Source organism: Sciurus carolinensis, chromosome 6 (assembly GCF_902686445.1).
Source record: "Sciurus carolinensis chromosome 6, mSciCar1.2, whole genome shotgun sequence".
NCBI lineage: Eukaryota > Metazoa > Chordata > Mammalia > Rodentia > Sciuridae > Sciurus > Sciurus carolinensis.
This window is the reverse complement of record NC_062218.1, coordinates 92,515,685-92,534,684: the sequence shown is the minus strand read 5'-3', so window position 1 is coordinate 92,534,684 and position 19,000 is coordinate 92,515,685. Positions and strand designations below refer to the sequence as shown.

Sequence of the window (19,000 nt, the reverse complement as noted above, 5' to 3'; positions counted from 1 at the left end):
CTGTCTAAAGGCTGGACTCATTTCAAACTGTTTTTTCATAATTAAAGTACTCTAAAGAGGCAATTCAAAGGATCTAACCAATTTTTACTGACTATAAAATAACACAAACCTATTCATAATGCATGAAGAGTCAATTTAAGAAAATCTAGTTCCCAATTACAGAAAATTTACTTTTGAATGAAATTTAAAGCTACTTCTCACAGTTTCGCAGTAGGTACCTCTTACTCTGCTAAGGTAAAGAACTGTATATTATTTACAATCTCTTAGAACTCTTTTTTGTTTCTCATACAGAAAGAATGATTAGAAAGAGAATTTGTTTCCCCATTCTTGTTATAAAAGAGGGTGAGGAGAGTTCCTTTCAAGTTTCTCTAAATTGTCATGAGCATATGTAATACGATTTCACAGATTTTTTGTTTTTAATCTGATGTGTGATAAAAAACAGCATTCAGATTTGTACTCATGCAATAGAAGGCCTCAAATATATCGTGGATATTTTTAAGGCTCAGTTCAATAAAAAAACTTAGTGTATGTAAACTATAAAACTTAAAAGGAAAATTATATTCAGATCCACTTGATTCAACATTATAAGATTTTATAAAATTTGTACATATTACATTTGCTCTTAAAGTTTTTTCACTTTGGAAAAACATACTACATGGCAAATACACAAGTACCTGCATATAGGAATACAGGTAAAGATAATAGATATTTTTTTACAACATGAACAAGTAGGGGAAATTGTAGGCCCCAAATATTTCAGAATGAATAAATTCATACAACTCACAAAATGAATGAGTAAAGAAAATAAACTGCACTGAGTCTAAAACTTAGGTTACTGTGTTTTTGTTTTTCATTTTTGCCAATGAAGTTTTATTTAATTCATTTTCTTCATGGGAAGAAATAAAACTAATAAGACCATAAATATTAAAGTCAGACAGACTTGGTTTCATCTAATTTTATTTTTTTACTTTCTCCAACTGCAATTTAACAGTTGTGTGTCACAGGGCGTGGTGGTGTCCACCCGTAATCCCAGCGGTTTAGGAGGTTGAGGCAGGAGGATCATGAGTTCAAAGCCAGCTTTGGCAAAAGCGAGGCACTAAACAACTCAGTAAGACCCTGCCTCTAAATAAAATACAAAATAGGGCTGCGAATGTGGCTCACTGGACAAGTGCCCCTGAGGTCAATCCTTGGTACCCACCCCTCAAAATTGTGTGTCTATAGAATTTTCAGGGTTGAGAGTGTAGCTTAGTGTTAGAGCACATGCCTAGCATGCCCAAGGCCCTAGGTTTGATCCCCAGTACCACCACCACCCCCCCAAAAAAAACACTTAGAAATAAATTAAAAAGTACTATTCACAAATTGGACCAAGTTGACAATATTGACTGACTTCAAAACATAAGAGAACACACAACTGAGTCAAATTAAAGTACAAATAAATGTCAAAAAAATTAGTCATAACAATAGTCTCAGACCACAGTGGAATTAAGTTAAAAATCAAATTTGAAATACCTCTAGAAAAATGTCAAAACATAGGGAACTGAACAACACACTTCTAAATAACCTATGAATCAAAGAAAAGTTCAGAAAGAAAACTAGTATGTATCTTGAACTGAAAACACAAGATTTAAAATTTGTGAGTGCTAGGGATGTACCTCAATGGAGCACTTGCCTAACATGCATAAGACCTTGGTTTCAATTCCTAACACTGAATAAAAGAAAGAAAAAACAGAGGGAGGAAGGGAAGAAAGAAAGGAAGGTAGGAAGGTAGGCAGGTAGGTGTAGTATATTGCTAAAATAGTACATATGGACATTTACAGCATAAAATGCCTGTACTATAAAAGACTGTTCTCAAATTCATTCATGACCTAAGCTTCCATATTAATAAAATTTAAAAAGAAGTGCAAACCATACCTAAAGCAAGCCAAAGGAGAGAATGATAAAGAACAGAGCATAAACCAATGAAATAGGAAGTCAAAATTCAAACAAAAAAAAAAATGATGAAGCCAAAAGATGATCTTTTAGAAGATTAGAAAAATTGATAAACCTTTAGCTGGAATGATTAGGGGGGAAAAAAAAGACACAAAATACCAATATCAAGAATGAGATGGAAATATCAGTACAGATTCTATAAATACAAAAGGTAAATTAAGACTTTATGAGCCACTTAACAGTAAATTCAATAATTTAAATGAAGTAGACAAATTCCTTGAAGGACACAATCTACCAAACCTAAAGTAAAAGGATGTAAACTAAATCGTCCTATATTATTTAAAGAAATGGAATTTAGAATTGAAACCCTTTCCCAAAAAAAGGACAAATAAAACCCAGATCATATCACAAACAAATTCTACCAATATTTAACAAAGAACATCAACTCAATACAAATCTATCTAGAAAATTAAAGAGGAAGTACACATTCTGAGACCAGGACTATCTTATATGGGAATGAGACAAAGATATGACAAGAAACATAGATGAAAAATTATAAACACAAATTCGGCAAAACATATCTAACAATATAAGAAGTGATGCTACATCATGACAAAGGATATTTTATTCTAGGAATGAAAATTATTAAATATCTGAAATATGAAAATCAAAATAATTTGCCATGTTAAAGTACTAAAAATTAAATACATGTTAATATGGTGGATACTGAAAAAGCATTTGACAAAATTAACCATTCATTTTAAAGCAAGAATAGAAAAAATTTTCAACCTGGTTTTTAAAAAACAATCTTGAAAAACTATAGCTAACTTCATACTTAATGGTAAAGACTAAATTCTTTTCCCTAAGTTCAGTACAAGGCAAAGCAAAGTCACCCCTATTCAATATAATACTGAACATTCCAGTCAATTGGTCAGGAAAAGAGAAAGGATGAAAAAATAAATAAATTTTACTCATAGACAACATAACTCTAATAGGTATAAAATCTTAAGGAATTCATAATGTATCAAGTATGAACAATCCAAACAAATTAAAGAAACAATACCATTTGCAATAGCACTAAAAATAATTAGACAGAATTTAAACAAAAGAAATGTAAGGCCTGCACACTAAAAACTGTAAAACATTGCTGATGGAAATAAACTAAGATATAAATCTTACAAATAAAACATTACATGTTCACAGAGCAGAATGCTTCAATATTGTTAATAAGTCAGTTCTCACCTATTGATCTACAGATTCAATGCAATCCTTATTAAAACCCCAGCAGGCTACTTTGCAGAAATTCACAAGAGATCTAAACATGCATATGGAAATGCAAAAACCTAAATATCTAAAACAACTTTGAAAAAGAACAAAGTTGTGATACTAAAATTACCTGATTTTAAAAATTTAGTAAAATTATAATGCTATGGTCTAAATATTTATCTCCAAAACTCAATTTATTGAAATACTAATCCCATAATGCTATGGTATTAGGAGGTAAGATCTTTGGGGAAAATATTAGATCATAAGGGTAGAGCCCACAGGAACGGGATTAATAACCATATGTAATAGGAAAAAGAGGGCTCATTTGCCCCTTCCATCCTGCAGGGATACAGAAAATTAACACCTATGAACCAGAAAACAGATCAAATAACAAATCTACTGCACCCTTGATCTAAGATTTCTCAGCTTCCTAAGCTGTGAGATACAAATTTCCGTTACTTCTTATAAGGTACCCAGTTTGTGGTATTTTGTTACAACAATCCAAACAGATTTAGACATATAATCAACAAGACAATGTGGTACTGTCATAAAAATAAACAAATAGGTCAGTAGAACTGAGTCCAGAAATAGACTCACACATGTAAAGTCAGTTGACTTTTTCTGAGAATGAAGCCAAAGCAATTCAGTAGGGAAATGATAATCTTTTCAAAAATGGTGTTGGTGCTGGTATAACTTAATTGCATTTTTGTACTACATTTATGAGTACATCAAGAATAGGAGTTAAAAACTGAAATAAGAGGGCTGGGGATATAGCTCAGTTGGTAGAGTTCTTGCCTCCCATGCACAAAGACCCCGGGTTCAATCCCCAGCACCATTAAAAAAAAAAAAATACAAGTGAAATAAGTACTTTTCACAGACACACACACACACATACACACACACACACAAAACACAACACCAAGATAATATATACAAGAAAAAAATTAATGAACTGACTTTGTCAAATGAAAAACACCATTAAAAAAAAATCAGATTCACACCAAAACTGTATGTTGGCAAAAAGATAGAAAGTCTAATTTTTAACAAAAGTTAAAAGAAGACATCCACATGAAGAAAAATAAAACTAGTCACCTATCTCTTACCATACAGAACAGTCTACTTGAAATGGATCAAAGACCTAGGATTTAGACCAAAAAGTTCACAAATGCTAGAACAAAACATAGGATCATCACTCCAATATATAAGTACAAGCGACAACTTTCTCAATACGACTCCTAAGATCAAGAAATAATTCCAATTATGAATAAATGGAATAAAATCAAATTAAAAAGCTTCTGCACAGCAAAGAAAGAAACAAAAGCATGAAGAGAAAACCTACAGAATGGGCAAATATCTTTGTTAACTCTGCTCCTATGGAAAATTAATACCCGGAATATTCAAAGAACTCAAAAAACCTACCATCAATAATAATAATAATAATAATCCAATCAATAAATGTGCAAATTAACTAAATAGACACTTCTCAAAAGAAGAATACAAATAACCAACAAATAAATGAAATGCACCCATATTAAAATTCTTAAGTGTGTTAAATTATGGTTATGTTGGAAAATGTCATAGTTATTATGGAATATATACTTGGGTACTCAGGAGGAACTATTACATTGTTTACAATTTACTTCAAGAGGTTCAGCAACAGTAAACATGATATATATATATGTATATGCATACATACATATATGATAGATGGAAAGAGATATAGGAAAAGCAAAACAGTGACAAAATTTTGGCAATTTGTGATTCTGGGTAAAAAGTATGCATGTGTACATTTTGTTACAATTTCAAATTTGTGGTGGGCCCAGTTTTTTTAATTGGGTAACTCTCCTTTTATGAAAAATTCAATTTCCAACTGCTTGAAGATAGGATCCACATCTTTTTCACTTTTACATCTCTGGTATTTATCAAATAAGAGGCAGTCTTATATAAAATGAATAAATTAATTAATGAGTTAATAAATACATAAATATAAAATGATAATAATGGATTCAGAATAGTTTAAGAATCCTAAAATAGGTATCCTGATGAGAATCATTTATGAGAGCCTGCTTTCTTCTTTTATAGCAAGATTCTTTTTTAATTTTTATGAAAAAACTTTAAACCTATACAGAGGTAGAGATAATCATTCAATAAATCTCCATGTACTTATCAATTGGCTTAAAGAGTCAACTAATGACCAATCAAGCTTCATCTTTACTTTTATCTACTTATTCCCCATCCCCTAAACTATTTTAAAGCAAATCTCAGATATCACATACCATCTCAGCTGTGAATATTTCTGTATTTACCTCATAAATATACTGGCCTATAAGAAAATAACCACAATTTCATTACCACACCTAAAATATAACAAAATTTCCTCAATAGTACTAAATATACTACCTGGGTACAAATCTTTCAGATTATTCTATAATTTTAACTCTTGATTTTCAAATCAGGATTCAAATGACTTCCATTCAGGTATACTGTAAAGGTCAATCCTCACAATTCCAGATAACTATGTGATTTATTCTCACAATATCCATCCCTCCTTCACCAGTAAGACATGAAAGGAGAAGGGAATAATGAGTCTTTTGCTAACCGCTGATCCAGACAGACCTCAGCCTGACTCCAGCTCTCACCTGATGGTACAAAACAAGCCAAGTTCAGCAGTTTAGATACCTCTTTGTCACTTCCTGGCACAAATATTCAGGGGTTTGAGATTTTTTTAAGTTAATTAATAGACTAAAACCCACATTAGAATGCCTTACTTGTATCCCCTGTGTAACTACAGTGTTGATGACAGTCAAAGGTGGTCATTAAAACATATATTGTAACAAACAAGACCTGAATTCCCCAACTTTACCAGGGGACCACAGTCAACCTCTGGAATGTCTCCTAAGAGATAAACCCCACAGTATTATTTGTTTTCTAATATATACAAAAACGATGAAAGAAAATATTATTGTCTTTGACACTATTTATTGCAGGTAAAAGCTTTATGACACAAAATTGTTTTACATTTAAACCTAACCATGTATTTAAATATACAAATATTCAGAATTTAATCTGTAGTAAGTAAATTTGCATATTTTCTGTTCAAGTACTTGTTATTCTATGCTGCAATCAAGAAGCACCTCTAACTAAAATGCATGTATTTCTTACGAAAGTGACAACCCTAAGTAAGAGGCTCTCTCTACTCTTTGCTCATTGCTTCAAGCCAGCCTTTCCTTAAAGGGCTCATGCTCAGAAATAGTTGAACATAGAGAAGCCCCAGCAAAGCTTTGGAATTATTTTCCATATCTCCAGCTTTCCATTCCCTATTCAGCTTATTCTCTACATCTTCCCCAACCTCCTTTCTATTCTTCCCAATTATCTTCTACACATTTTATAATTGATGAACTATTAATGTAACCATTATTAATAATAAGAATCATCAGTGGATGTCAAACTATGGATGGAAGAATATTAGGTTATACAGAATTTACACATGCTAAATATTTGTCCAGTTACTTACTAACTGCATAGGGTAAAGGTACCTTTAAAATGAAGGGATCTAGTAATTACCACTTCAGGGATCAAATTTGAGTAGTAAGAGTGACACAATCCAACTCTATGAGACCCTTGATAGGATGCAACATAAAGTACACACATCATCAATGAAGAGTTCTTACCAAAAATATTTCATCTGAATCTAATCAAGCCTCTAGCCCTATCCAATTTACATGAAATATAGTGAAGAGTCTAGGGACAATAGTCTGAATAAGCAATTAAAGACAGAATATGAGAAATTTGATAAGAAAAACTGTCCTGAACTCTGGGGAAGAAATCAATATCATGAACAAAAATTAGGAGATACTATCCTAGGTGAAAAGATTTTAAACGTCTAAAGAGATACAATGACCAAAAGTGGTAGATGCACCTTGATCAGATCCTGGTTTAAAGTAACAAGAAGATAATGACAAACAGGAAAAAAAACATAGCTATAAAAGATATTGTGGGGACAATTTCAGAAACTGGAAAATGGACTGGATATTAAATGATAGTAGGGCTGTATTAAGATGCTAGGTGAGCCTCCCAGCAGCTCGGGAGGCTGAGGCATGAGGATCGCAAGTTCAAATCAGGCTCAGCAAAAGCAAACCACTAAGTAACTCAGTGAGACCCTGTGTCTAATTAAAATACAAAATAGGGCTGCGGATATGGCTCAGTGGTCAAATGCCCAAGTTCAATCAATCTTTGGTACCCACCCCCCAAAAGAGATGCTAGGCTATATAAAAATGGTAGTAGGGAATTATTAATTTCTTAGATATGATAACTTCATTGGAGATTATTAGAAGAATACCTCTAATCTTAGGAGACAGATGCTTAGCCACTTAGGGATCAAAGGTATGATGCCTGAAACCTACTTCGAATGGTTCATAGGGAGTCTGCCAATGTGGCAGAATGTTTACAGTTGTTGAATCTAGGTGGTCAGCATGAATATTCTCCATACCATCTTTCTAACTTTTATGGTTATTTAAAATTTTTTTCTTAAAAGGTTTTGCAAAGTAAAAATAAAAATAATGATGGGCTTCCTGGTTGGTCTGGGTGTCGAGGAGATGCTTTTTCAATCTGTATAAATTGAAGCTAGTCTGAAAAAGAGTTGAATTAACTACTGTATTATGAGAAACTAGGCTGAGGGAAAGTGGGGAGGATTTCCCTCAGTGGCTACTTTCTCCCTGCCATTACTCCTTTTACCTATCTGGTATTTACAGGTACTTTCCATTCCCATTTCCTCACTTAGAACAGTCTTCTTAAAGGAGCCTGAGGCACTTGAGCAGCCTAACTTCCACAATTATCCTCTTTCTACCTAGGGTAACTTGGTCCCTTTTAAATTTTAAATTCATGCTTGCCCAGGATTCTTTTCAATTTTGGCTCACCCCAACCCATTTCCTTCAGATAATTTGTAGAAGCCATAATCTTTCACCCATTTTCTCTTTCCTTTTGGTCACCTCTTCTTATTCATTTTAAAGGTATATTTAGAGGAACTTGCATTTTTATTAAACCTACCAGAGGTGATTTTTCTGTCTATAAGAGAAGAGGCACTGAAATGGCTATGAAAACTAGGTATGTATGTGTTCAGTTGTGATGGTGACAGTGATTGGGGAATCCATCTACCACCTTGTATACTTCTTTGTATCACAGCGTCTTTGTACTTAAATGTTTGTTGATGTAATGTGAAAAAAAAGAAACATCTCTAAATTATTAGCTGTAGCTTAATTGGCTAACATTATTTTGGTTGTTCTCAGAATATGCTGCAATACTCAATAGGCTAATGTCCAAAGTAGTCCAAATCAATTTAAGACAAGATTCTATATACTACAGCACATAGCAAAGCAAGTTTGATGTTTAAGATCTATTACAAAAAAAAAAAAAGAATGAATTAAAATGATACTATATTCATGTTATGAAGGAGTGTTATATTTTAAATAAACTGAACATGAAAGTAGTGTTCCTTTGAATATAAATTCTAACATTCAAAAATTTAAATATTTAGGGCTGGAGTTGTGGTCAGTGGCAGAGCACTTGCCTGGCATGTGTGAAGTACTGGGTTTCAAGTCTCAGCACCACATATAAATAAATAAAATAAAGGTCCATCAACCACTATACATATATATATATTAAATTAAATATTTAGTATGATCCATAGAGCACGATCAAAAATTTGGAATTTCAACATTAACCCAGACTTCCTGCTGATCTATTACTACTGCTAAACCTCCAGTTATAGGAATTGAGCTCAACCCATTTCTCAATCAAATCTAGAATTTATCCTTGTTCTCTACAACTAGATGCTCTATGTCAGAGTAGGGTTTTAAATAGCTTTCCCAGGACCTCCTAATGTCTAAAGTAATGACTTAGATGTCTGATCCATACCTGGATATCTGCTATCAGCCACCAGCAGTCTCTAGAGCTCATTCTAGAAATGGCCTGGTCTGGCCTACCTACCTAAACTAAAGTTCTGACACCCGGTCTATAAACACTGAAAAAAATTTACCATCATAGCTCATTATCCTAAAACAAAGTAAAAAACTTCACAAAAGAACTTCTAAATTTTGAAAAAGAATAAGACTTAGAGTTTTCAAGTTAAGAATGTCAACTAAAGTGCAAGCACCTTGAATGGCTAGGAAATTTTATTTTGAATCTCAAAACTTAAATATAGGAAGTGTTCAGTAAATACTTCTGGATTATCTAAAGCCCTTTTTAAAAATAACAAAGGGATGATAATGGGGTACATGAAGTTTGGAAATCAATAAAATAATCATACAGTGTTTGAGTATAAATCCAAATCCAAAACTATCTGACCCCAAAGCCTTTGATCTTTCCCCTAAGCTATTTTTCCCTTTTCTTCACTAAAATAATTTAGATAATTTAGTTACAAAAGCATTTTTTAAAAAATGAAAGCTACTGGTATAAAGTTGTAGAGCACTTGCCTAGCATGAATAAGGCTCTGGGTTTGACACATAGCACACCAACAACAACAACAAAAAAGATATATCTACTTTAATAAGGAGACCATAATGTCAAAATATTGGTTGAGGTACATGGAAAATAAATTAAGTAAAAATAAAACTGTGAATACGCATCCATCTTCCCTTAAAAAAGCAATAGAAGCAATACAAGAAACAGAAATATTAGGGGAAACATGGGAAGGAAAAGAGGGGAAGAAGTAGAAAGAGGAAGCCTGGAAATGTGGTGCTACCTATAAATCCCAGCGACTCAGGAGGCTGAGGTAGGAGGATCACAAATTCAAGGCAAGCCTAAGCAACTTGGCAAGATACCATCTCAAAATAAAATAAAATGGACTAGGGATGTACTCAGAGGTAGAGTGCTTTTCTAACATCCATAAGGCCCTGGGTTCAATAACTAGAACTGCCCAAAAGCGGGGAAGGGGATAACACGAGGAAAGAAACAGGGAGGAGGAAAACAAAGAGGAGGGCAAAGGGAGAGGGAAAGGGAGGGAGAGTCACATCTAAATCAGTATCATTTCTAATCTATTGTAATAACAACAGGATTTTCATTGTGCAAGATAAAGCTAAGTGAAGGAGTTGTTTACTTCAATTATTGCCACAAAATAAGAAGACAATATATAATAAAAGACAAAGAGAAAATGCATTAGTAAAAGAGAAAGGTAAATTGAGAACCAAAGAAGAGTTTTGAATAGAGCTTTTGGGCTGGGGAGATAGCTCAGCTGGTAGAGTGCTTGCCTTGCAAGCACAAGGCCCTGAGTTTGATCCCCTATACCAAAAAAAACCAAAAATACAAAACAAAAATTTTTTTGCAGTTTTTAAAAAATCTACATATGAAGACTATTTAGTCACATTTAAACAGAAGACAAATATTGCTCAACTATAGCAATAGCAAAGCTTCTGTTCATGATCTATGATTAATTTCTGCTGAAATCTAATATCTGAAAAATTTAGAAATAAAATTACATAAGTAACCAATAAGAAACCATAACCAAAAAAAAAAAGAAACCATAACCATAAATCTCTGCTTTAAAACACAACATGGTTCTTTCCACTTACTTTTAGAACTTCTTATGAAAATTCTAGGACAAGGTAGACACACAAAACTCAGTTATGAAGCCAAGATAAAACTATAAAATGATCTTTGTGTTTTAATGGGTTTTAAATCCCACAGGTTAAAAAGAAGATTTTAAAAGATTCCTAAACAAATAGAACAAATAGAATACTATTTTTCTTATTTAATACTTTCTAATTAAATAAATAAATATAATGCTAGAGAAAAATTTTTATACATTCCTTGCATTCTATTACAAATACTTCGATAATTCCATTTAGTATGAACTATTCAAAAATACTTTGAATCATTTAAAATGAAGTATGATTTACTATACAATTCAATTTGGTTTATTTTGAGGGTTTTTTTATATGTAAATTGCACTATATGGAATCATTCTACTACTTTTAAAAATAACTTTCAAACAGAAAGAATAAAAATCATTCAAGTACATTTTTCATAATTTTGCCATACCTTTAGCTAAAGCTTCTTTATATTTCTCTTTGGCAGAATTCATTTCTTTTATTAATTGTCTATAACTGGATTTTAATTTCTCCAATTCTGTTTTTGTAACCTGTCAAAAAAATAAAATGCAGAATTTCTTTTAACCTTTAAAAATTTAAATCAAGGGAGGGAGGAAGGGAGAAAAAAGGGAATTACTGGGGAATGATATTGGTCAAATTATACTGTGATATTGTGTGTATGTCTAAACAAATTTCACCATTATGTACAACTATAATGCACCAATGAAAAGTATGGAAAAATAAGTAAGTTTAAATTGATCAAGAACTTAAATTCCAAAGAATTAACTGATGTGTATTTTACTACTTATAGCATTTTACTGTACAACTATAGCCAATAAAGAAACTAAAAATTAGCTTAAAATCAGTTATAAATTCAATAGCATATGAAAACAGATAAACTTCTCAAAAGGGGAAAATCAGGAATAACACTATAATTATCTAAAACCTAAAAACTAACAAATTAACTTGCAGTGTACAGAAATACTTTCTATAGTAAAAATATTAAAATATTTATTCAATTACATAAAGTAACTTCACGTTATTAGAAAACAGATAAATTTCTTAAAAATAAAAACAAAAAATCATGCTGTCATCATCTAAAATTTAAGGACCAACTAATTTTCTGTAAACAGATATATTTTCTATAATTAAAAAACTAATTAAAATACTTATTTTAGTCATACGAAGCAAGTGAATTATATTTTACCAGTTCTAACTTTTTTTTTTTTAACATTTTAACATCTCTGAAAAAAAGATGCATTCCATTTGCAGTGACAAACACTGTTGATCAGGCGGTAATCATGATAGGGATTATATGCATGAATTTGGCTGTTTCCACTATGGAATAACTAAACAAATATAACCTCTTTACTCTGTAGTCAAAAAAGTCATTTATATACAATTTAAAGTAAAAATGTGAGTCTCAAAATTCAGCAAATCTTCTAAAACATGTTCTGAGAGGATTAAGATAGAGACAGCATCAAAAACTTGTAAAATGGGAACCAGAATTTTAGAAGGAATTCTGAGTTCTTAAAGAAATTCTACATTACCAATATTCTTGATGGCACAGAAGATGACATTGTGTGAATAATTAAAAAATCAATAACTAAGATATAAATATAAATGAGTTCAAACCATTCTCCTATCAAGAAAAATCTCACTGGTTAACTTTTTTGTTTTGGGTATCTTTTTAGTTGTTGATGGACCTTTGTTTTATTTATTTATATGTGGTGCTGAGAATCGAACCCAGTGCCTCACACATGCAAAGCAAGCGCTCTACCACTGAGTCACAATCCCAGACCCGCTGGTTAACTTTTGAAGTTGCTAAAGAACCAATTTTGTGAAAACTGGCAAAGTAATCGAAAAAAAGCAAGCATTTATCTGACTTTTCCTATATGATTTATATGTTAGGCAACGCGATAAGAAAATTCTTCTTTATAGAAAACTTTTAATGTGCATTAGGAAATGATATAAGTAAAAAAATGTTATTTCACAAATCCCAAGAAAATAATAGCTCTAAGTAACAAACATTGATCAATAGTTTTTAAAACTATTAGGCAAAAGATTAATGGGAAACTGTAATATATTGATCAGTCTGATAAGACTGATACCTGTTAGCAAAGTTTACCATCACAGAAAGATAAATAAGCAGCCATTATATACCTTCTGATATGAAAAAACAGAAAGTCTACATCACCACCATTGATGTATTCTTACCCAAAATAAACAGCCAGAATCTAATCAAGCCTCTAAATCTAATTTTCAGTTTACAAGAAAAATGGAGAATGAAGGAATTATGAGAAATCATGTCATAAATGCAAACAGTAAAATCCAAAATGAAGAAAACAATTCTATTGAGCAAATTATCCACTTTCTTCAACAAATGAATAGCATTTTTTAAAAGGGACAGGAAGAAAAACCTACAGATTAAAAGAAAATTTTTATTCAAATGCAATATATGGACTATATTTAAATCCTGATTCAAACAAACCAACTGTAAAAAACATTTTAACAATGATTTGAATGTAGATATTTAATAACATTAAGGAATTATTGTCATTTTTAGGTGGATTGATGGTAATGTTATCTTTTTTAAAAGAATTCTTATTTTAGCAACATATACTATAATTTTTGTGGATAAAATGATATCTGGTATTTTTTTTTTATTTGGGGATGGGGTAGGATATTGGGGATTTAACCCAGGGCAATTTACCACTGAGCTACATCCCCAGCCCTTTTTAAAAATATTTTGAGACAGTGTCTCACTGAGTTGCTTGGGCCTTTGCTAAATTGCTATGGCTGGCTTTGAACTTGCAAACCTCCTGTTGCAGCCTCCTGAGATGCTGAGATTATAGGCGTGCCTGTGCTACCACACTCAGCTGATATCTGGTATTTTCTTAACATAATCCAGTGCAGAAGAAAGAGGGTAGGACTACAGGAAGAATAATACATGTTGACTGTGGGTCATGGGTAGAAGAGTTCAACTATTCTCTTTTCTTTTGTAAGGTTATAAATTTCCTTAACAAAAACAGCTTTAATAAATTACCCAGAAGACAAAATCTGAGTATAACAATAATTGGGAAATACCTTAAATAAATTATTTTGCCTATTTCTGTATTATTTATTCTTTGTTATTTACACAAAGTGTTACATGATACACATCTACTTTTTTTAAGCCTAAAAGCTATATCAGTAAATAAAAAGTATTCTAAGTGATTTTCAAAAAGCACTCTGTTGTAATTTAATTGACAGCACTTTTTTCTTTCTTGGGAGTAGATAAAGTAATAATGTATCTTATAATCAATAATGTTTTATATGCAATAAAATACTACTTATTAGAAACACCAAATCTATTTCTTATCAGGAAATGGTGAATAAACAATTCTTAAGTTAAACAGGATAAAATATTCAGCAAGTTTAAACACAAATTGAAGAAAGAATTCAATATGGAAAGACAAACCTTGATCATCTCTGCCTCTATCTGCTGATGGACACCTACATAACTTTTCTTCACCTGCTGTTTGTCCTTGATCATCATGGTAAGCCTGTGTAAGGGTCCAGAGTTCAGGTCCTCGGCATGTGTCTTCATTATCCTACTAAGTTGTTCAGTCTGCTGAATCATAAGTAGCCAAGACTTTAAAAAAAAAAAAAAAATGAAGAAAATTAGCCGTGTATTAGAGGTTCCTGTTTAGCTATGATTTAAGTGTTCAAAAACTTTAAATATTTATTTTTATGTAAATTATTACATTAATATAAAACAAGAGATTTCTGGAAATTGTGCAATGAGTTATGAATGATTTGTATTTAACATCTTCAACTACAAATGCTTCAAACTTCCACTATTCAGAGACTATGCAGAATACTAGGAAAAGGATTAAGGGATCCCGAAAGGCTATACTTGCACTTCGCATTTGTTTTCCAATCAATGAAATACAGTTCTCACACCACTCCAAAGCCCCAGTTAAGGCCACCAGTTCCTAATAGTCAAATGAACAGACATTTTCCCATCTTCATCTTAACCTGCGACTGTGGCATCTGATCCTGGTGACTCACTTCTTCCTTGAACCTCTTCTTTTTGACTTACATGACTTCCTTTTCCATTTATCTTTAGAGTAGAGGAATATTCTCACCTTATTTTCTTCTTTTCTAAAATTTCCTTTAAAATCTTTAGTACCTGCTCTTCTTTTGTTCTCTTTGCCTTAAATACTGGATTTCTGCCTAGAGTTTCCACTTTTTAAAAGAAATACAATGAGTTCTCAATAGCACAACACACCTAAGGTATATAACATGTTGCTTCAATAACAGAGACACATAATAGTGGATTTGAAACAAATGAGCATATGGAGAACACTAGAAAAAAATTTATTATTAGACTTTTTAACCTCAATATACTGAAAAAAGTAATAGGGGAATGGTCTTCATTAGAGCTGTCCAAGATTCTATTCTGGTTGGGAACGGTGGCACACACTTGTAATCCCAGAGGCTTGGGAGGCTGAGGCAGGAGGATCAAAGTGAGGCCCAGCAAATTAGTAAGGCACTAAACAACTCAGTGAGACCCTGTCTCTAAATAAAAATAAGAAAGGGCTGGAATGTGGTTGAGAACCCCTGGGTTCAATCCCCAGTACCCCCGCCCAAAAAAAAAAAAAAAAAAAAAAAAAACCTATACTGAAATAATTACTGGAGAACTATCATAGTCAGGGAGTATCCATATTAAAGATACAAAAAAAAAGGCAAGGAATGGTTTCAGATATTTACAAGAATAATTTTGAAGTCTATTACTCTTTATCTATAAATGAGCAAAATTATTCTTGCCCTGTTAATTTTGTAGTAGAATCCTAAATTGAAATTTCATTAAGAATCTATATTGAAGCTATAGCCTAAAGTAGCTGCAACTCTTAGTCACAGTCTGACTCAAGGTCTAATTGGTAATCTTATTTTAGATACATTTTAGTATGTTAAAAATACGTAAAAAGGTTGTAAATTACAACCTTTGAGGATATTTGTTTAGGGAGAGGAATGAAATGCTAGTTGTGAAATGCTATGATGAACATGAAAGTAATAAGTAGCTTATGAACCCATCATATTTACTTTTAAATTTGAAAATGTTACAGGAAGTAGGCTATATATACCACAAAGTATTTAAAGACTGATGTAGCTCTTCCTTTAAAAATACAAAATTTAACAAAGATGCAAACAATAAAAGCTATATAAAATGGATTAAAAGTGCAAACTAAATAGCCATAATAACTTGTGTGGCTTTACCTTTTTAGCTAATATTTTCATGATGAAAAATACAACATTGGGAAAATAACCTATGGTATCTGCAGAATGTTAAGGCTACAAATAGCTAACATAATAAATAAGTGAGAGGATCACTGTTTTTGCCCTACCTCCAAACAATAAATATTTTCTAAGTGCTTTGTAGCAATAAACTTTGTAATTCTATGTAGGAGTCTTTGCAGCACAGGGGAGAGGCCATCTAGAAGCAGCACGAAAAACCACACAATTGGGTCAGACTGCCCTCTTCTCCCAGTAGGGCACATCCACCCAGCCTAATAGCCCTTTTCACTGGAGTAACTGCAGGAAGTACAAGGTCCCAAAGTATATATATCACTCTGTCAACATCTTCTTGCCCTCGATGTCTCCTAATCCCACACAGGCCACTATCTTTTGAATGTCTCCTAATCCCACACAGGCCACTATCTTTTACCCTAAGAAGCTCCTGTTCTCTGATTAGAAAACTCCTCATACCTCTTACCAGAACTTTCCATTTCACTTCTATTTTTAATAAAAATCTGGCTCTATTCCATCCTCAAAGCCCCAACATTGCTAATAAACATTCCTGCTCTTCCTGCAGAAGTCCCTGCTCTGTTGAAACTCAGGCTACCCATCCCCATGAGTAATCCATCAACAAGTCTTCACATGCTACCTCTAAATCTACCACAAATCTACCATGCTTTTCTCCATCTCCACTGCCACTTCTTTGGAGGTTATAATTATCTCTGGCTTAAACTATTACTATACCTCCTGAATGCTATATTCCCATGTTTCATTCCAATCCATTCCCCTTAAAATAGCAAAAGAAATTAATATCACTGCCATTCCTAAAACTCTACACTAGTTTCCTATGCATTTAAAGAAAATTCCAAATACTTTCTAAGACCTATAATATCTCACATTATCTGTCCTCTTTTTCTTTCCAACTTCATGCTTTGCCATTTTCCACCTAGCTAAATAAACTATAGGAGCATCATTCTTTATTCAGTTTCTTTAACATATTAAGTTCCAATTTCCTCCTGGAAGTTTTCCCTCTCTATAGAAGCTCTTCCTCCCCTTTAAATGGCAGGATCCCTCTCTTTGTTTACTAAACTGCTAAATGTCATGTAGGTCTAATTCCTAATATTTTCTCTGAAAACAATTATTTATCTGCACATATATTTGGTGGTTTGTTCTTTTAATGTCTCCTAAACTAGAATGGAAGTTCTCTGAAGGCAATATCATGTCTCTGATCATATTTCAGGTATTTACTGTGATGTCTAAAATAATAGATAATAAATACTCATTGAAAGAAGAAAAGGAGGAGGGAAGAAAAAAGGGAAGGAGGGAAGAACATAGAATAAAGTATGATTAGAATATATACCATTAAAAAATGATTTTTAATGAAATTTAACCCAGAATTAGACAGTATTGTACAAACACCGGTTTGCTAATAATGTTCCTGATGAGATTTTACCAGTAGTAAAAGTCACCAATCCTTAAAGTTAATAAATATTAAAAAGTAAAAACAGCTTAGTAGTACACTGTGTGCTTAGCATGCAACATGCCCTGGGTTTAATCCCAGCACCAAAAACAAATCTCAAGTTTAATTTTAGAAAAATTTAACCACATTTAAAGAACAATAAATTTGAAAAAAAATATACTTCAGTAAATTTTGTAAAACAGAATTTAAAATTATATTAAAAGAAAAACTACAAAGTATAAAGGTAGTAATAATTTAAGTATAATTGACTATACAAAAATTAGGAGTGACTGATGGGAAGAAATTTATTTCCTAACTTTTCATAGAAAAGAAAAGTTCAAAGATAGCTTTCATTCTAAAGTTTAAGTCAAAATATATATATATTTAAGTGTGCAATTCTTAAATTTCAAAAGTTAAAAAAGTGAGTATTTAGAAGAAAAAAATGATTCATCTACCTTCTGTAATATTAAAACTGATTTTTTGGATTTTCTTATTTGGTTTTTGTATGTGCTAGGGATTGAACCTAAGAACTTATGTATTCCTACAAGCACATATTCTACCACTGAACTAACCTCCTCCTAGCCCTAGTTATGAGTTTTAAGGAAAGATACTACTGTCCTTTAAAAAAAGAGCTCCAATTTCTTCCTGAAGTTTTCGCTCTCTATAGAAGTTCAGAGAAGAAAGAAAAGGGGCCAAAAAAGAATAACAACTGAAAATAAGTTATAAAACAAAGTGATACTCAACGTATCTGTTAAACATTATGTGAAAATAGATAAACACCTCTGAAAAAGAAAAGATCAAATTGGGGAGGGATAAAACTTCACTGTAGGAAGTACATAAAAACCAGACACAAAGTGAAATAACATGTATCAAATAACAACAAAAAGACAAGTACAAGTCCCACACAAAAATGTGAATAAGATCCAGCAGTGGTTATATTCTGATTACATATAATTAAACTTTAGGTACAAACTATAAAACAAAGAAGGGCATATGTGATGCAAAAGAACACTAATTAAAATGAATATTACAATGAATGTACAACTGTGATAAATATTTATGTTCCACAAAACAGTGCATCAAAATACAAAAAGTAAAAATGATGAACAATACAATAAGAAATCAATAGTAGTGAGAAAATTATGTATACCCATCTCTGCTTGTGACAGATGGAAGTTTAAAAAAAAAAAAAACTATAGAGTATCTTGGACAGGGGAATATAACTCACTTGGTAGAGTGTTTATCTTACATACCTAAGGCCCTGGGTTCAATCCCCAGAACCACAAAAACAAAACAAAACAAAACAAAACAAAACAAAAACTATAGAATATCTAAATAAATAATTTAATAATGAATCTATTTGACCTATCATTATGTATAAAACTTTAATCTGTACAGGTACAGAAAGCATCTATTTTTAAATCTGTGAAATATTTCTTTAAATTAGATTATATTAGACTACTAAAAATTTCAAAAACTTACT

The 19,000-nt window shown here is 32.0% G+C and overlaps 1 protein-coding gene across 7 annotated transcripts in view; it reads right to left on the bottom strand.

The window, feature by feature from the left end:
• Positions 1–19,000, bottom strand: part of Fer (FER tyrosine kinase) — a 499,968-nt gene that overhangs the window by 384,493 nt on the left and 96,475 nt on the right. For all 7 annotated transcript variants that reach the window (XR_007109062.1, XR_007109063.1, XR_007109064.1 and 4 more), the window contains 2 exons: positions 14,239–14,412; positions 11,230–11,329 (listed from right to left, as the gene is read on the bottom strand). Coding sequence is in view for 4 of the 7 variants with exons in the window: in XM_047555289.1 (XP_047411245.1) it covers positions 11,230–11,329; positions 14,239–14,412 (274 nt within the window). In the remaining 3 variants the exon portion in view is untranslated. The remainder of the gene's footprint in view (positions 1–11,229; positions 11,330–14,238; positions 14,413–19,000) is intronic.